Raw genomic sequence first — 20,912 nt, 5'->3', positions numbered from 1 at the left:
CTGTTCGTTTCGCGAATAAAATGTACCAAATTTTTATAGTGGCACACTTAGTATTCAGAGCTACGACTCAAGCATACTTAAATATCCAAATTGTTCAACATGTATGAATGTAATTTTCGCACCTGTACTCTTGTATGATGTTAGATAAACACGTTTTTGTTTCTCGTGCTTTTTTCGCTATTCATCTCCTATACAGTACTAAGTATTGAGTAGTATAGATGAAAATTTTGATCTTGATCGTTAAAAAATTCCGTAAAACTATTCTGCTATTTGTCTATATTCATTATTCCTTCTATTGAAGTTTTTCTTGTTTATAGAACTAAAATTACTGAATTCTGCCAATACTCTCTCATGATATTCTGAAATGTTTTACCAACAGGATAGAGGGTTTGACTATGACTGTATAAGTTTATAATGAAATAACAGAGTATTATAAGTAACACTAATTTAAGAAACCGTACTCACGTTTTCATATTAAAGAATTCAACTATTTAAGAATTCAATATTTTACTTTGTCATTGTATTATTATGAATATCTGCCAAGACTCAAGCAACTTTGACTCTAGTAATCACTGATCTTATAAAGTAACAGTAATCTTTCCGTTTTCTTTAATTCTAGTGTGATATTGACGAAATTCTTCGTCGAGCTGAAACGAGAGATGAATGCCCCACTACAGCAGGAGATGAACTACTGTCAGCATTCAAAGTGGCTGATTTTGCAGCTTTTGAGGAAGACAAAGAAACACCAACGACTGAGAACGAAATGGATGAAGAAACGAAGGACTGGGTAAGGACGAAATCTGAAGTTTTAACGGCTAGAGAGGCCTCAAAAATAGAAATTTATGAGTTTGAATCAGGTATCACAGTATCGACCCTGAAAGTAAATTTGACGGTGTCAGTAACTTGATATATATGTTACTATCAAGTGATCAGTATTTTGTGACAATTTCAGTAGATAAAGCATTGAGTTACACCAAGCCTTAATATCTGTCAAGCTTACCGTTAGCTATAGTATTTATGACATTTGTATAACGTGTTGCAAATTTTTTTTTTTTTAACGTGAAATACGTGGATTTTTTATCTTGTATTTATTATCTTGTTGATATAATGAAATTAAAGCTTTATAGAGCTTACTCGCAGACAAAAGTTTTATTAGTTGATTGGGGAATTCATTGGGGACTCAGCATCATGATTATTTGTTTCCGTTATGAACAATAGTATTAGTTTCACGTAAAAAAGTAAAGGAGTTGCTTATTATTGATTTCTAAGAATAGTGATTAAAAAAAAAAAAAAAAATCATCTGCTTCAAATGTTCTTCTACAGAAGTATATGTATTTGTGTGTATATATATAAAAGGCATTTCTGACTTTTGAGACTTGGATGTGTTTTTAATTACTTCTAGAAAAGTCGTTCATGGTAAGTTTTTCTCTCTTTAAATAGGATGAAATAATTCCGGAAAATTTCCGAAAGAAAGTAGAAGAAGAAGAACGACAGAAAGAAATGGAAGATTTGTATCTACCACCTCGAAGTAGAAAGACTCTTCAACAAATTAATCAGTCAGAAAGTGACGGTAAGGGTGTTTTTTTTTTTTTTTTTTTTTTTTAATTATTCGCTTTAGAAAGAATTATAACATTTCAAATTTGCAATAAGTATAACAATAATGAGGGTTAGTTTGTTGCGATAAGGTAAGATGCATAATTGTTATTATTCTGTGACTACAATAACGTCACTTGAACCGTCATATTAGTTTCATTTACGTCTTTCATTACTAAAAAGCACTACCTTTGCGAGAGAAAGTATTTCTCTATCATAATATGTAGCTCTTTGTTAATAACTGAGAGACTATTAAAAAATAAAAATGTCCATTTTGTTGAAAGAAAAAAAAAATCTTGAGTGATATATGGACCTATAACTATGACTAATATTATGTAAGATTAAAGGTTAAAAGGTAAGGGAAAATATTAAAGGTTAGTAAATGTGAATATACACATTTCTTTAGTCATAATTGAACACAGAGTCAGTGTATAGTACATACCTTATTCTACTATGATGCCTGTTAGCTTTTATATCAATAAATCAACAACTTTCCTGCTAATTATGATATGAATTCTATATTGCCTGATAGCGGAACAAATGTGTACACTAAATTTCTTCCGTAATTTTGCGATATGTGTAGATAAGAAAAATCTTAATTTTTGTTCGTTTTGTTCTTTGTAAAGAATATGCTTATGTTACCTTAAAAATGAAATAGTGATGTGATGACTTCCCTTTTCATAAGTTTCTGGTAATATTTTCAATATAATTTGGTATGTTTCTCCCTTCCTAATCGATACTGCGGTTGTAAAAGTAATTGATTTTAAGTATTGTATACTTTACAAAGACGGGAATTTCAATACATTATTCTTAAACACTTTTATCACATATGTTTATATTTAGATCATTTACAGTACCGTTATTTAAGTCTTATTCCATGCATGCAAGGTTCTTCCTAATGTGCCTATGTATGTTTCCAAGATAAAATGGTTGAATTTGATTGAGTTCTTGTGAATCTCACATTCCACGATACAAAATAAGGATGACTGTGTCACATTCGTCATCTCAATAGTTTCTACAGTGAAGCAACAGACGCTCTAATAACATAAACATTTGTTGATTTGAGTTTAGCGTTGCTTTTCAACATCGAGGCTATATGAGACGTGGACCTATAATTTAAAGTGGAATCTAAACTATCGCACTGCATTCAAATTTTAGGGCTCTCCCAATAGGAATTACATTCTGAACCCCATGCACCAAATGCATATGCGCTAATCATTAGACCAGGAGGAGAACAAACAAATCGGGAGAAATAACTTACAGACATGTAACTTAGTAGGTTTCAATGTTCCTCTTTGGCAACACATTGCACGTCATAGTGGTACTCAATTTCCATTCATATTCTAGTTAGAAAGCCTTTAATATTGCTGTCAATTACTTCTCTGATATGTGGCTTACGATGACCCCACAAACTGAGCAAAAAATGGGTCGTCCTACTCCAATCCACGGCTCAGAGAAGCGATGGTCCTACGCACGTCGCATATCAACTGCAAAGTAAGGTGGTGTCCCACCTTTTTGAAAGATTACCAAAATATATCACTAATCAGTTCGTCAACCTTCCGGCAGTCTTTGCCAGCATCATGCATTACGCTTGTCAAAACTGAGTAATTTCTCGTAATCCGCACATTTCCGATGTCCCCTTTGTCCTATGTGTTGTACAATATTGTTCGCCAAACCCCTCTACTCTTTTCCGAAGTTCCTGTATTTCTCGCAAGCCATTTTGAAACATGAAATGCATACATTAAGTATTAAAGGAACAGAATAGAATCTAACCTAAAAATTCAATCCTTAGTAGTTAACAATTTAGAGAACTGGGGCTACCCTTAAGAGTAATTCTAGTTTTCATGCGTTCATATTGTTTTAAATGGATTGTAAATCATATTCTTCTTTCAGCGGAAGGCAGTGGAAGAGGCAAAAAGAGGAAAAAGAGAGGAGAAGAATCTGAATCCTCTGAAGAAGGGAGCGATGATGAAAGACCTCGGAAGCGTGGTCGTCCTCCAAAAGGCTCAACGCGTGAACACATTAAGGGCTTTACGGATGCTGAGGTATGTGCCACCTTTATACATATATACATAATTACCATAAAGATGAAATTAATCATGGAGAAATACAGTCAGGCACAAAAATAGCACCATTGACAATAATTGTAGGTGTTTCCTTATATGGAGTGCATTGAATTTGTGGATTGTAAGGTTACTTAATGTATAAAGCTTAGGGTTTTCTTTTAATATTCATATGTGTACTACAGTGGCAACACAGAAGCAATAAGGTACTATTAGAAGAACAATAGTAGTGCTAATATTAAAAATATAAAAGTTTTTTCAAAACAGTAGTGTTTTTTGTGTGTGACTGTCTGTAATAAATAAGCGATAGGAGTAGTATTAAAATCAGTCATATGTATCAGTTTTTGTGGATTTCTCGAACGTAACATTCATTTTGTTAACAATAAAGTACACGGAACAAATATATATGAATGTATCGATATTACATAGACTACTTAGAAGCAGACACTGCGTTATACGAGTTCCTCTACGCTAATATACAAAGAAACACTTTAATAGAATGCAACTTACTGTGATTAATACTATTTTGTATCACGTTTTAGCCTGTAGTAAAGCTTGTATTCGATGCCGAAATTGAGGCATGAAACTCATGAATCGCTTTCAAAGGTTAACTAGATCGTTCTTCATGCAGTGCAGTACTTAGTTGCATCAGTAATGATGGAGGAGGAATCTACACCGAATTCGCTGCCCAAAACTGACCCAAATTTTCAATAATGCTCAACTGAGAGAGCAAGAGAAAGTGTCGAAGTTCACTCTGATTTTCCAGAAACCTCGCTTGAGTGAGGTCTGGCTGTGAGTTTCAGTGCACCGTCGTCTTAGAAGACTGCGTCGTTTTGAGGAACAGTATTTTCTTGCATCTGGTTATCTAAAATGTCTACATAATCACTGGTAGTAATCCATGCTTTAAAAGCAATAATGGAAATAATGGATTGCCATGAAATTGTAACTCACACTAGCATAGAGCTGCCGTCGTGTTTAACAGTAGAAAGTATACAGTCCAGAGCATATGCCTCTTTTGACATTTCCCATACATAAAACACCCATTGATGGAAATTAATAGAAAGGTGTCTAATAGGACCACATTATTCTCTTTTAGTAATCGGTAGTCCATCTTTTATATTCTGTTTCTTTCTACCGCATTGGCGGCGGTAATTGAGTTTTTGAAATCACAGCCGGACTCTCGTTGGACTGTCATAGTAGAAACGAGGCTTCCTGTTGCTAATTGAGTTCTGCAAGTCAATTCTGTCACATTAGCTCTATGGTTCTGCGTGACAATCCTCATTATCTTCGTTAATTCCTCTCATCGGGACTTTGTGTATGTTCACTGGTTCTTTCTTCGATTGTCTTTAACGAGTCTGTATCACCTTGGACGCTTTCACCACTCGTCTTGAATACACATGCTTGAACTAACCTCGCAGCCACAATTTGCTCCTTTGAAAATCAAAGAGATCTCCGGTTGTAAGGTCTTGCATATTGTACGCATGTATCTGTACTAAACGCCTTGCTTGCTGCCCAATAATCCAACACATCATTAACATTAGAATGTTCAATTTTACTAACTCATAAAGAATACATGAACAGTACATGTGTGTTCTATTAGGATTTAACAACTTTCTATATATACACGAATATTATCAAAGTTCTTGCATTTAGACATAGTTAACTTGAAGCAAGAATCTAATGTAACTGGAATATAGAAGATTGTGGTATTTATATTAAACTTACTGGCTTTACAGTCCTTGAACGCAGTAATCTGTCGGACGGCTTCTTTTAGTTGCGAATGTGGTTAGTTCATCAGCTCCCATCCCCATTAGTAAAATGAAATTAAATCTTTAAGTTTTACGTCCCACGATTATGCTGGCTAGGCTAAAGGATACGGTGATGATGAGAAATGAATGAAATGGTGGAATCAAGAAAGTGGGAGAAAACCCGCCCACACGATGTTTGTCCACTACAAAGCTCACTTGGCGCAATCTGGGATCGAACCAGGGACCCCATACATCAGAGGTGAACGCTTTACCATTGAGCCACCGGGGCCCTACCATCCCCATTAGTACATGCTTTTTAGAATGCTGATAATATAAGTGGGCATCATGCCGTTTTTTTTTTTTTTTTTTTTTTTTTTTTTTTTTTTTTCAAACACTCGAGCGAATTGACTAGTTAGAACGTGGTTTACAGTGCTGTATAGAAAATTACGCTTCTTTGCATAAAAGAAAATTAGTCTGCTTGTTCCGAAATTCTTAATAATATATACTCGTAATTCAGACATTTCATGTAAGATTTAAATGTAATTGATAGTTGAGTTTTATTGTTTTAGTGCATTCTTCCATATTTTCATCTTCATCTATATGTAAGATAATTTTCATTCATGTTTTATTTTCCTTCACGTTTTCAGATTCGAAGGTTCATTAAGAGTTACAAAAGATTCGCAGCTCCACTTCGCAGGTTGGAAGCTGTTGCATGTGATGCTGAGCTTCAAGAGAAACCTCTGGCCGATCTACATAAGCTTGGAGAACTTCTGAAGGAGCGTTGTGAAGCTGCTATGAATGAATATCAATCTCAGAAGGAGAACGAGTCCACCACATTGAATGAAGATAGTAATTTGTCAGGTAATGAATTGAGATTTGTGCCTCTAATTGACTAGAAAAAGTTACTGTAACAAATATTTTAGCTAATATAGATATGATGTGAGGTTTTTAAGGTTTATATATACGTGATGTCGATACATCATGGTGTAACTCACTTGATTAATATGGCATTGAGTCACCTTAATCCTGTAGCACAGCGTTATTCGTAGCAGAATTTAGGCATATAATTCGGCCGTAAAATAGTATCCCACATCAGCGCAGAGCCGTCGCCATATTTAATGGTAGAAAATACAGTCCGAAGTATATGCCCCTTTGGGATCCGGCATACATAAAATTTGTCTGTTGTTGGATATGAGGAGAAATGTGAGTAATCGGGTTATACTCTGTTCCAGTCATCGGCGATCCATCGTTTATGTTCTTGGAAACACCTTTCTTGCGTTAGCGCGTTGGTGTTGGTGATTTCGAAATTCTAACTTGACCCCGTGGATGTTGAGGTTATGCATTCCTCGTTAAACTGTAATAGTAGAAACAGGTGTTTCAGATATTGATTCTACTTCTGCAGTCAGTTGTAACACATTAACGTAGGTTTTTGGGGTTTATGTGGCAATCGTAATTATATTCGATGATTCCTCTCGCCTAGGGCTAGTTTCCGTCCTCTTCTCGGATGCCTTTCCACGAGCTCTGTATCATACTTGCTTGAACTAGCTACCCACCCACAATCTGCCCTTTGAAAATGGGTCTCTTATTTATTTATTTATTTATTTATTTATTTATTTTGATACCACTGTCGTATGTATGACCTATTGCACACACGAATCTGTACTATAATGCCTTGTTTAACCCAGCACAGCTGTAATAGCCACAGTGCATGCATGTGAAGCGCCCAGGTAGGGGCAGTGTTGGAATGAAGGGTCACATGATGGTGTTACAATGGTGAAAGTGGATAGAGTTTAAGGGAAAAGGTACGATTAATAGGAAGGGTGAGTCGGCAAGAGTAAAAGAGAGCGATACAATATAAAATAAAATAACATGTTTTGTATTAAAGCTTGATCGAGCAATAAATTCGTATGTATGCATCGTTTGATTGTCCCTTACATTTAGCTCCTGCACACAGACACCGCCTGTTAGTAGCAATAAAAGGCACATTGCATCGGCAGCCCGCAACTTCTGAATTTTTCTTTCTATTTGAAGGAAAATACGATAGAGACTTTCTGAATGATAAGTTAAAAGTGAGGTGTTGTTAGAGATTCGTAATCTTTTATCCTAGTAAAAGATACGTCAAGTATTGTTGGTGGATTTTTACTGCGGAAAGATCTGTTCCAAAGTAAATATGAAATGAATTTTGAAGAATGTTTTGTAATACAGTCAAGTAAGTGATAGAGCAAGCATGACTTGGCTGCACTGTTTTCTTCACTTTCGATTATTCCACTTTCGCAGTGGGCGAACTGTGTTGTGTTTCTTCTAAAAATAATATTTTCTTTAATGCAAGCTTGAACAGCAGTTTTAGTAGGTTTTTATTTGTTTGTTTGTTCTATTTCGTTGGCTAGAAGAATCATTTGATTTACGAAAGAGGGTAGAAGGGCAGTTCTTTCTTAGTTGGAACATACAGTGTATATATACTGCAGTAGGTGTAATTGCAGAAAACCTATTGTAAGATGGATGGTCATCGCAGTTTAAAGATCCCAATATTCCAGAGTGATGCTCTAATGGATCTTAATTGAGCTTTTCAGTTAAAACATACTTAAATCCTCTATCCCGTAATACTCAGACATTTCTAAAATGCTCTGTATTGTTACTCGCAAAGATTCAATTGTTCTCAGGGGCAGAAGTGATCTCGGTGGTGTTAAGAACAGATAAAAACTGTGTCAGTGTGGAATGCGAATGCAAGTTTCTGTACAAAGCTTTGGTAGGAACACGAGAATTAAGAGCATCAGCAAGGTTATTTAAATCTTGTGTGAACAGTTCAGTACTTTTACAATCTCCGATTGAGGTTCTTGCAGAAATTTTAGACCATTAGCGGCGCTCTTGCTAAGAAGTTGAAATACGAGCCTTGCATTTCTTTCAAATGGTTTAGGGTCTACACGAGCAGAGGTAAATTTAGGGGAAGTTTTAAGTCGTGCAGATTCATTGAAGGTATCTAATGCATAAAGGAGTGTGTAGTACGAGAAATTGATGGGTATGTCTGTGTAACAAAGTTGAACTTTTATCATGAAAATAATTTCTTATGATTTCAATGTTTGTACAAAATCTGAAATTGACCATAATTTTCTGTTATTATTGACTAGATTCAAAATCTGACACTGTGTTTATCCTTTTTTCCCATTAATTCCTAATAATTTCCACTTTATTTTGTTATTTGATTGACTCCCATCACAAGTGAAACATATTACTACAGACAGACGAGTTTTTCGCAATGCATGATAAAACGAAATGCGTTAGAATTAAGTAATTTTCAATTTCTTGACGTTTAATGATATTCTATGTGTATTTTCATTGGTTTCCGTTGCGTGAAATAACGCAAAATTTTAAAAATACTTTTTCATTAATTAAGAAACGCCAGTTTTCCGCTGACGGAACAGTAGAACATTTTGGATGCATTTTGCATTTTGGATGATTCGGACACTGCTATAGAAAACATATTGCGCGTTAGCTATCACCATCGCAGCTGAATGTGGAGGAACCGTTTTAATTAGCTAGCCAATGGTATGGACTGGTGATAAGTGACAACATCAATGGAGGAGGAAAATGTGAAAATACGTAATATGCTTATGTTTAATGCTTAAATGTAACTTGTGTCTATGTGTTTTCAGAAGACAGCAAAACTTTCCCACTCATAGTAACTTTAGTTACTGATTTTCCTTCAGTTTGATTAAAAAAATGTAATTGTCAATAATGAAATTTACAATCTCAAGTGAAATATTGTGTATTTTGTTTTAGGTAATGGTTTATTTCTGTAGTGATATATTAATAAAAGAAACAATTGTAAAATAGGCAGGGAATATCTTTTCCACAAGAGCTACAAAATGCAAAAATTTATTTGAAAACTGCGACAAAACGTGAAATATGATAAACGAAACGAGAAATTTTCATATTCTTAGTGCGAAAAATTATTATTATTATTATTATTATTATTATTATTATTATTATTATTATTATTATTATTATTATTAAAATATTCCCTGAGGTCGCATTTTTACTAGCATATACAGCAACTGGTTGAATCCAGTCATGCATAAGTCGAACAAACATAAATACCAAAGTGTGGTTGGCCAGCATTTTCTTTTGAAAATCTGTAATGTTATCTCCCAAATCAACGAACTCATCTACTTTAAGAGAACGTGAATTGAAATGAATTTCTTCTTTCCAAGGGACTTTTTAGAGAGCTTCGCTCTAGTTGAGGACAAATTACGTTTTGGTGTGACTAATTTTCGTTTTTTTTTTTTTTTGGGGGGGGGGGGAGAGAAAGAGAGAGAGAGAGACTGAGACTGTTTGTTGCCTTACGAGCACCCAAAGCGTTGGAATTTTCAACAAAGGAAACCGTTGAATATTGAGATAGATTAGAACTTGTTAATGAACCCGCTAGATCAGATTGCATTACTTTGTTCTATGTCACGTTTTCTATCTGCCTATTCGAAGAGGGTGTTTTACATTTGATAGGGGTGGTCAAATATTTGGGAAGATTAAGAAATATGCGTGGGACTACCAGGTTTTAATTTCCAATTTTCCCTCGGTAATTCAACTCTTTCTTCTTTAATTGTGAATGAATCAGTTTTAATACTAATAAGGTGTCCCACGAAGTGTGAATCACAGACCCTACCGCTACTGGTTAACTTTCTGTCCTTGTAGGACAGCACTGGCCAACTTACCAAATAATGCCTTATCCCTGGGAGGTGTAAAAAAGTGTTTAGGTTTGATATCGCCATGATAACCTGGACACACATACATTTAAAACAAATAGTATACAAAACAAAAATTCGCGACTTCCCAACTTTTATTGTTAAATTTGAAGCCAACCTGATCTCAACACCGTATTGTTTTCAATGGTTAGACGGCTGAGAAAGCGAACATTTTCTTCTATCCACAATTCTGAGACTAAAGAATGTATCATCACCAAGAAGAGACGAAAAGAGAAACTTAGAAGAAACTATAGAGCACTAAGTCAATTTATTTCGGATAAATGTGTGTTTTATGAATATTCTTCAGCTCACTTCTTAGCAGCATTTGTGTATATTTTTAGGTCCACTGCCTAAAAAGAGAGAACGAGGCCCAACTTTTAAACTTGGAAGTGTTAATGTAAATGCTAAAACACTATTGGCTTGTGAGAAAGAACTGGAACCTTTAGACAAGGTCCTTCCTTCCGATCCTGAAGAAAGGAAGAAATGGATTCTAGACAACAGGTATATATACATATATATGTATAATTTTATGTATTATAATATTACTGATCCAAATTTCTAGATGAAGTGTGAAAAATTAGTAATATTTTGATACTTATATCTTTTTGGCAAGAAATTACTGTTACTGTTTGTCATTCTCTAAAGAAGACGTGATTTATACTGTAAATAATGATATTCCATTACAAGTGAACGTACATTATTGGGGCAGTTAAGTTGAAGACTTAAGTTATGGGTTTGTGGTCAGAAAATGTTTTTATATGCGGGTGATGCGTTGTTACGTCGACGGATTGTTGATTGCCTATGTTAGAAGCTTTATAATGACTTCAGTTTTTAGTTGACTGTTTGGCCGTATTAGTTGTAGGTTTTGGCCATAAGACTGTATGAAAAAAGTTTAGGTAAGTATAAATAGAATAATGTCATCCAACTGAGTTTTGTTTTTTGTATGCGATAATGGATATATGAATAAAGATGACAAGATGTAAAGATACTCACATAAGGTCTACATTCCTAAGTCTGCTCGTTATTGGTTTGTTGTATTTCTATTTTCATATTAATGCGCAATAATTGGTTAATTTACAACTATAACATTAGCGTAGGTGAGTACCTGCTTCGAATTTATGCATGATGGCCATCTTTTAAGACTTGCAGCTGCGGATTATGACAGAATTTTAGAGGCAATGTGCTAAGCTACATGTGTTTAAGAACCAGCTTCAGTAGTTTTTGAACAAATGGTCATAAGTAATACGAGTAGCTTTTACGTTGTGGATGAAGTTGGAGGTTCATTCAGAAGAAATGTAAAAGTTGTTTCAAACCCTGTCATGACAAGCTTGAAATATGTATTGCTTATGGAAAGCAATGTCATCGTTATTTAGAAGCCAATCACTTTGTTTAGTCGTGTTATCAGTGCAGAGATCAACTGAGTGCCAATTGCTTGAGAATCCAATAGTTAATCAGTCTGAGAACATACTGTAGAAGGAAACCCATTTAGAACTTTATAACAAATGCTTAGAAATTATTACTTTATCTTAGGATAATCCACAGGAAGTTAGGAAGAGCAACACTCTGAAGAACGCAAACTCAAGAGAAAATTTAAAAAAGACGAAATTGAGAACAGATCAAGCAACAAATGAAAGTAATATATCTTAACAGATGAACGAATAACATCATCAGGAAGTTTCTCGTATAAAAGAATCGAAGGAAGTTGTGGATTCAACGACGATTAAAGATAACCTAAGGAAAGAGAAAGACAATCTAAAGGATAGGTGGGGTAAATGCATAATTGAAGAGGAATGCAGACTGGATTTGGAAACGATTGTCAATAAACAGAAGAATGACTAACAATGTGAATGATTAGCAAGTATATTTCTCAAGAGGCACGAAGATTTTCAATTTAGAAGCTATTATCGAAACGCAGTAGTAGTTTAGATCTTTCAGGTCTTATGGGAGCCCAGGATGTTGGAGGCAGGTACTTGTTTATACCTACGTTTGTACGTTATTCGTTTGGTGTGGTCTTCGTACTTCCATATTAATATATAATATATACAGTTCATTTGCAGACTATAACAGTAATATAATAATTGATTAGTATATGTTACTGCTTAGTATTGTTGAATTAGATGCGAATTGTTAGACTCCAGTCTGCATCAGGCTGTAGGAAGAAATATGGTATATCAACATTTCAGTTTATTTTTTGTGTAAAACCAGTGGTGCTATTCAGCCGCTTCGCATCGGTTCGTTAGAACCGGTTGTTAAAATATTTCTAGTTCGCAGGACAGTTTGTTATATCCAGATACAACAGTAAATTTTACCCAGTTGTACGCAGGAACAGTGAATTTTAGTTTAACTATCTTTGTTTTCAGAAATTCTTACAGCTACAGGATTATCATAGAAGTAGAGCCACAGTTCATTCCATACCAAGCACCTATATGTTCCACCCTCTGTGCTAATGCTTAGATAATCAAGAATGAGAACTGGGTTCCAGTGTTTGTAGTGGTGAGGGTTATTTTTATCAGAACAAGATATAAGTAATTATTTCTTACCCTCAAATGCTCAGATATCAAGAATGAGAACTGAGTAGGACCATGAGTGTCGTGGTGAGGCTTATTTTCATCTGAAACGCATATATGCCATTATAGAAGCTTGTCGATCCATTGCTACATTAAGATCTTTCCAATACTTTTTGACAACAATCTATCTTGGATAATTTGTTGCCAAGATATTACGCTGTGATACCTAATTTCGTCACATCACTTTGTATTAGGATGCTGTGTAGGTCTGTACTTGTCTGTATTTGTGGTATCCAGTAAAAGATTAGTTTTGCCTACGTTGTAGTTTTGCCTACCTTGTATGGTTTGTTTCCTAAGAGAGTTTATATTTTAATTGTTTAAGTGCTATGGAATAGGTAAAAACGTTTTAGTAGGAATTTCCCATAAACAGTACATGATTTGTATAATTCATAGGGTAAAAATAAAACCTACAAATTACGATGTCGAATGGAATATCGAAGACGACACAAAATTATTGCAAGGAATCTATCAATATGGAATGGGATCTTGGGAAGCTATCAAGATGGATCCATCTTTGGGCATTGGAGATAAAATACTCCGTAATGAGGACAAGAAACCGCAGGCCAAACATTTACAGCAAAGAGCGGATTATTTACTGAAAGTCCTTAGGAAGATGATTGATAAATCTCTTGGCGTGGTACGTATTTTTCGAATAAGGTACTTTTGTAGTAAGGATTTTTACTGTGATAAATATTGATACAGTTTTTTATTCCTTTCATTATAAGATTTATCTCTATTTTTGGCGTGAAATTTGCTGCTGATTGTGATAAAACTGTATTTTTTTTTGCCTTACTTAGTTACGTGTTAAGAAGTAATCAGTTACCGTTTCTATGTAGTACAGAGGTTGTTCAGTCTACATTTGGCCAATTTCGACTTACTTAAAAATTTAGAAGAATCCATGGCACCAGGTCCGTAAGTGCTCGATGTGTTTCCCTTGATTCCTAACAATAGCCCGAATCTTGTCCCATTCCCTTTGCACAGCTTTCCAAAGTCCTTCCACAGTTGTCACATGCCGTTTTCCCAAAGCCCGCTTCAGCAATCCAAATCCACAATAGTCCATAGGACTTGCATCTGGAGATTTAACAGGTACCTCATTGAAAGGTATCACCTGTATACTACTTGCCTCCTCCATCTCCAGGAAACAAATTTAACACAACACTCACAACAATGGTCCTGTTTTGTGCGTTATTGTCGTCCGCGCGGAAAAACAACTCCGTTCCCAGGAAGCCACTGCACAACACTGCAGGACGCCACGAGCCAGGTCGGGTGAGTCCATTCTCCCCGGGAGGGGAAGGAACGAAATCGGCCAAACGTATGCTGAACAACCTCTGTACATGACATTTCTACGTTCATTCTTATGAAAATACAGCATCTTGCTGAACCGTACAATAATAGATTGCAGAAACTATATTTTGACGTTCTCTCTTGTATAGTCCAGTCTTAGTCTTCATAAATATATGCCAGTTTTAAAACGTCTTTATAGATATAGCTATGTAATAATACGGTATTTTGTCCTGATATTACATGACACTAAATGTTGTTTAGATTATTTAAAGATACACTTAACGAAAATTCCTGTGTATTGTAGTTTGTGAGGAAGTCTCACACAACGAGAATTATTTTTATTTTAACGACAAAATATTATAGTATATAATTAAATATAACATTAGACAATTGTCATTTTGGCAAGTCCAAAGTTCAAACGGATTTTTAAAATAAGATTAGAATCAGAACAATCAGTTTTTTAATATACTATTTCCAGAAGAATGTAAATGAAAGTTTCATTTAATTTTCATTTATAAAAGAATCAACCAATATTTCGTAAATTGCACAGCCAACAAGCAAATTTTCAAGATCACTTTATTGTTATATTTGTAACAAAAGATTGGTTGAAATAAACTACAGATGCATATAATTACAATAAAGCAGATTCGTTGTGTTTATTTATTTATTTATTTATTTATTGAGTGAAGAAATTGATTGATACTGCTTACTATCCAAAAGATAATCCGTTTTTCCAGTGGAAATTCAGAGAAATCTAGGAGATTCTAGTGTACAGCTTTTCGCGTTTTTATTTATTTTATTTGAGGCTACAAATGCAACTGATACTTCCGCGCTTTTCTGTGGTATACTACATAAATTGTAGTGTGATGGTAAAGAGTATAATTTGTTAAATTAGACTAATCAGAAGTATTGTTTTACACATGGAAATATTTTAATTCAGAAAATTAACAATCATCCGCTGTCAATTATAATGTGTCAGTAAAACTCAAATTCTATTTAAACTTGTGAATGTGGCCAGTTGCTTTCATTAATGTAAGCAGGTTGGACACATAGGTTTTAAGAGGTGTACATGATCACAATTCCGTTCCCATGCCTTTTCTGTGCTGGACAAGCAGTAGCCAGAAGTCCTTGTATTTATTTTTGGGATTTCATACATTTCAATAATATTTATGCATGGCGACACCGTGACGCCCCTAAGATGACTACCAAATGGATCACATTAAGGTAATGTGAGCAATTTTGTTCATGTCATGATTCCTTTAAACAAGGATGACAAGTCAAACTGATGGATATTTCACTCAGAGATTAAGTTTTCAGCTTTTCATTTATTACTTCAGTGATTTTTATTTATTACTAGCTGAACCTGCGCTCTCTACACAGCGCATCATTAGCATATGAGCATAAATATCCTCATTCCTCACAACATCTGTACATGTCCCTTTACAGACACAAGTAAAAGAAGTCTTGAAAAAAAATCGGCAAAGCGTATCATAATGGGGAGTTTTTATCGACTATTTTTTTCTCAATATCTCGCACCGTTCGCAAGATTTGAGCCTACTTCCGGTTGGAGTTTCTAATTCACGCATGACCAGTGTTTTCTTTCTTCTTGCATGCAATATGTAATAATCAAATACATTACATACACAATTAATTATAATGGCAGTTATATATGGTGTTCATTGGGCAAAACACTCCAAAAATACAGATTCATCTGGAGAAATGGTTATCTTTCCTTTTTCATTATTATTTGGCCATGAAACAAATGCCTGAGACATATGCAACCAATATATACAACAGCGTGGTGTTGGAATGTATAACGCGTAGGATATGATGATTTACTGTTTTTTATTTATTTCAACGCTTCCTGTGTAACCTAAAAAATGTAATAAAAAATAATGGCCATATTTTTTAAATATTCAATTAGAACTGGACAATCTACGCAAAATTTGCAATCGATCAGTGAAAACATCATATTTCTAGAGGCTGTAGTTTCCGAGATCTCACTGTTGAAAGGATTTGCCACAAACATATAAACGCTCACAAACGTATAGTTTAAAAGCTCCAGAGATGGCAGCACAATTCATTTGCATTTATTTCGGAGAAGGCATATTAAAATGCAAAGGCTTTGAACAATAATTTAAAAGAATAAACTTTGTGAAAGAGATCTCTTTAAGGAATTTATTTAAAGTACACCCTTCTAAAAATATTTGTCTTTGTTATTAACGGGAAATCACAAATAACCGTAAATCAAAGGTTTGAAAGCTAAAGTTGTAGGTTGGAGCTCAGTCGCTCTTGATTACTATTGTAGCATTTTAATAGATAGATTATTTACGTAGTCTACAGACCATAACCTAGAACGTTAAACTAAGGTTCAATTTCGTATAATTTTGTTAGTAAAGGGACAGTTACTAATTACATAGTTCTTTTGACAAGCAGTTGCTGGGTGTTGTCTGTTAGTTTTATGGATGTTAATACCGTATTTACCCGATTGTAAGCCGATTTTTTAAAACTTTCTTTTATGGTTCAAAACATGCTTTCGTCTTAGAATCGGTATCGTTAAAATGACTGGTAAAGTAGATGACACCTTGTATCGATTCAATAGAAAGAAGTTCCAAAAAAATATTGCCGGAAGCCACCACAAGTAAGTTTTTCCATCGTGTAGACTCAGTGTTGCCAAGTCAGTGGATTTTCTTCTAATTGTATTGGATTTTAATTCTTGTAATGAAAGAAATCCAAATTTTGTATTACTCATGTTCGGATTTAGCAGATGTTTTGTTTTCATAGCATATAAAATAAATTTCTCTACATAAAATCGAATATTAATTTAACAGAACTCTTTAACAAAGAAATTTATTCCTTATGCTTTATATGCTTCATTAATAAATTTCAATTTTTATTTATTTATTATTTTCGTTTTTGATTTCCTTGAGACTGGGTTACAATCAGTGTCTGCTTATAATTGAATAAGTACGGTAGTCCATCTCTGTATTTCATTATAAAATTGAGAAATGTGTTAATTTTATTCACGTAATGGGCCTTTATGTCTTGTAGGTGAAGCCGAAACGTCCGAGAAAGAACGCAAAGGAAACGAAGGCATTAACGAAAGAAATAATCGAGCATGATGACGTGTCATCAGGTGATGACAACGTGAATACGAATCTTCCATTGCATATGATCATGCCAAAGAAGTTACCGAAGATAAAGCAAGAGAAACCGAAGGTAAAGGTAGAAGATGAAGAGAGTAAAGATAAAGTGGACAAAGTAAATGATAAGGAAAAAGAAGTAAAGGAGGAGGATGGGAAGGAGAAAGATGAAAAGAAGAAAGTGAAGAAGGAGAAGAAAGAGGGAAAACAAAAGAAGAAGAAAGAGTCAGGCCCAATGCATTATACAGCCAATAGTGAACCCAAAGCTTTGAACGTCACAGGAGATCTCGATCCGGGAATATTTAATGAGGTAAATTTAATTTTCCTTTCTATTTTGTTTTTTATTTTCTTGCTGGGAGCAAATGTTACAATCCTTGATTCAGTGATCACTGCTGTATATAATTTCAAGGTAAATCAATACTTCCGATGTTGTTTTAATAATTTAGAGGTGCTCATCAGTCTCATTCTCATTTTCTTACTCGCTTCAAAATATTGCAGAAATTAAAATATGACATTTAATTTTTTTTTTTGTGTAATTTAAAGTAATAATAACTAAGCACTGCTCTTTAGATGACCGTAATCGTTATTCAGTCATCATCTAAGTCGGTGAAATCATGATTGATTTGAAGACGTATTCTAGTTTGTTAATTTTGATAACTTAGACTATTTTACTGTAAGTAGGTTTTTTTTTTTCCATACTAAATAATTACACAGAGAGATTTTGTTGTTACTCTTTGACTATCAATATTTTGAGAAGAATTTAAAGAGGGAGCGATGAGCAGTCTTACGATTTTTTTTTTTTTTTTTTTTTTTTTTGTTTGTTAAGATTTGAATTGGGGAAAGTTTTCTAGATTTTTTTTCTTTAAAATAACCGTTCAGACACACGACGAAATTTCTGAAGAAGTGAGGTAAATCGGTTTATGGAACAATAGTTTGTTCACGATAAAAAGATAAAAAGGAAATAAACCTTATTAGGAAAAGGTTTTGTAGGATTTTGCTTTTTAAGATAAACAAAGATAAATCTAATGATGTGTATGATGTTGATACTTGTTCATACATAAATAAACGAATTCGTTTTCTCTAGCATTTGCTATTTTTTTTTTTTTTTCAACAACAGTGACAGCTAGTGCAATATTTTTTTGAACTAGACTTGACCCTCGGTAAACAGTTACATGTCTTATGTGTCGTGAAGCACAGTAGATTGAGCGGTACAATAGATACGGAACGCTTGAATAGAGTAGGCTACAATGTTGACGATCGTCGGAACCTTGCGTACACAAATAAAACTTACCAAAGTATAACACGAGGCACCAATGGCATATCTACAGGTAAGCCAATGGCGTATCACGTGAATAGCATTTGCGTTGCAGCATCGTCTTGTGATTTGCATTTCTTTCGTAGATCATGACGGTCCAGCTGCTCGAAGTGTATTTTTGGATGTTTTGATTGCTAGTTCGCACCCTACATCAACTCCGCTTGCAGAGGTTTACGATTTTTCAACGCTTGAAGACTCATGAAAAGGTTGTGTCTTACTCTGACGAGCTGTTCCAACGAGTATGGAAATGATTTCAGTCTCCTGAACACATTTCGTAGTTTTCAAATTGTATCTCTAGCCCCTAGCGTTCTAACAAGTGCCTATGAGAATTAACCTCTTGCAGCAGTGTAAGAGCATGGACTTTCATGTAACGACAGATGTTTTCATATATTTTTTCTTCTTTCTTGTAGCCTCTCCTACGGCTACAGGGAAAGCTCTGGTATCTGCACACTACGATGAATGCTGACCTGTTCCGGAACACCGGTTTACGTTATTTTATGCGTTTAGTTGCCTTTCATTGATAACCGAGCGGCTAGTGACCCTGATACCAACGTTTCTGTATAGAGGAAATTATCTTTTTTTCTGATGATAATGTGTACACTTACTATTCTTCTTAGAATCAAGTTAGATCAGTGACTTTTTTTCTATTTTGAGTAGTGCAGTTCTTTATTAATGTTCTTTTGAATTTGCTTATATTTTTTCACCATATGGTTTCTTAATGCTATAACGTAACCTAAGACGGTAACATATTTATCGGTAGAAAAAAAAAACTATAAAGCGCTTTTTCTTATGTTAGGGGCATTCTTTTTTTAAAGAAAATAATAAAAATTTAAATGTATGTAAGAAATGTTTAATAAAATATTCCGTATCACATAGATAGGACATGCTGTGTACTGTACATGATCAAAATTCGAGTTGGGTGGAAGGTGTGAAGTGAAATTTGATAGACAATAGGATCTAGTAAAATCATAATTAGTCTTATTCCGCTTAAATTTGATTTTTTTTTTTTAAGTGATTATCAATCACAGCTTCCGATAATACGTTGAATATTATATTGTAGTCAAATATTGTAGTACTCAGTGCGTTATGATTGACCGAAACGTGCTTTTAATTTCCATGCCTCTTATGGCGGAATGGTTGATAAGTATGCTTTCTGTGCACGGGTCCCAAATTTGATTTCTGGCGGGGTATTTGCCCCGGATATAAACCCAAGTAATGGTTAGGATTCCACTTAAAACACGTTTTGTCTCATACAGTCTCGTTGACAAAGGACGTTAACCTAAAATCATTCCAATCCAGTCATCTTTACTTTTTCAACTAAGATAACTGAAATTGAGCGAAATATATCAAATTCGCCCCGTGATTATGAAAAACGTTTCCCTGTAGTCCGGAAGAATGTTTCTATAGCAACATCTCATGCATTCATTGTGTATAATGTATCATATTGTTTAATAAAAATTCCGCTTCTTATTAATGCTCTTATATTAGTAGCATATTTGAGTTATATTTGATCGTGTACTGCACATTAATGTACTTCTGTGTCCCAATAAAGTGGTGCACAGTATGAAGTTGTGTCCTCTTTTCTGTTTTTCTGTTCCTGGTGGTCATTGCTCTCGAAGTCTTCTGAATGAGGGTTTCAGTTAAGGTTGTTGGGGTAGAAAAAGTTGTACATTTTGGTAATTGTGTCTTTTAGTCCACGTGAGGCTATAAAACACTTAAAATAAATACAAATTATTTCCTAGCAAATTTTCTGAAAGTTAATTTGCATTTTAGGTATTCATGGAATATTTAGTAATTTGCAGTTTAGGTATTCATGGAATATTTAGTATTATATATTGACTCGTACACTTAATTGCTTGTGTTCGGTGCTTAATGTCCGTTTTGACGCTAAGACTCTGAGACGTTGACATGCATCTTTATGTGAAATCCGGGAGATGTAGCAAGTATATGTATTTGTTTAATGACTGGGAAATGAACCTGATTTCGTACACAAAAGACAAGAACGTAAAGGATTTAACCACGAGCGAGCTCTTTATACTTACTTTATTTATGTTGAAAAATTATTCTTTAAAAATGTACAAGCTAGTAGTTGGTATTTTTTCCTTAAAAGTAATTTTTCTTCTATCTTTCTTTTCCGAAGTGTAAAGAAAAGATGCGTCCGGTGAAAAAGGCTTTGAAAGCTCTAGACAACCCCGACCAGTCACTTACTCAGCAAGAGCAAGTAAACCACACAAGGCAGTGTCTGTTACAAATTGGTGACCAGATTAACCGATGTCTTATGGAGTACAAGGACCCTGATAAAATTAAGGAGTGGAGGAGGTATGTTTTTATCTTGATCTTGTACACTAATTATATCGAGTAATGTGGAAAGTAATATGGAAATAAAGACTGTTCAAATATATGTGTCATCATGGGATGACTAATAATAATATATTATTTGGGTTTAACAGGAAGAGCTAACCA

The 20,912-nt window shown here is 34.4% G+C and overlaps 1 protein-coding gene across 4 annotated transcripts in view; it reads left to right on the top strand.

Annotated features, from left to right (window-relative positions):
* Positions 1–20,912, top strand: part of Chd1 (chromodomain-helicase-DNA-binding protein 1) — a 120,014-nt gene that overhangs the window by 80,002 nt on the left and 19,100 nt on the right. For all 4 annotated transcript variants that reach the window (XM_081745660.1, XM_081745662.1, XM_081745664.1 and 1 more), the window contains 8 exons: positions 620–787; positions 1,441–1,570; positions 3,487–3,638; positions 6,052–6,265; positions 10,482–10,641; positions 13,101–13,344; positions 17,043–17,444; positions 20,590–20,768. In XM_081745660.1, coding sequence (XP_081601786.1) covers positions 620–787; positions 1,441–1,570; positions 3,487–3,638; positions 6,052–6,265; positions 10,482–10,641; positions 13,101–13,344; positions 17,043–17,444; positions 20,590–20,768 — 1,649 coding nt within the window. The remainder of the gene's footprint in view (positions 1–619; positions 788–1,440; positions 1,571–3,486; positions 3,639–6,051; positions 6,266–10,481; positions 10,642–13,100; positions 13,345–17,042; positions 17,445–20,589; positions 20,769–20,912) is intronic.

The sequence above is a fragment of the Thermobia domestica genome, chromosome 2 (genome assembly GCF_964235325.1).
Source record: "Thermobia domestica chromosome 2, izTheDome1.hap1.1, whole genome shotgun sequence".
Classification (NCBI taxonomy): Eukaryota; Metazoa; Arthropoda; class Insecta; order Zygentoma; family Lepismatidae; genus Thermobia; species Thermobia domestica.
The sequence above is the reverse complement of the archived record's forward strand: the minus strand, read 5'-3'. Positions and strand labels throughout refer to the sequence as shown.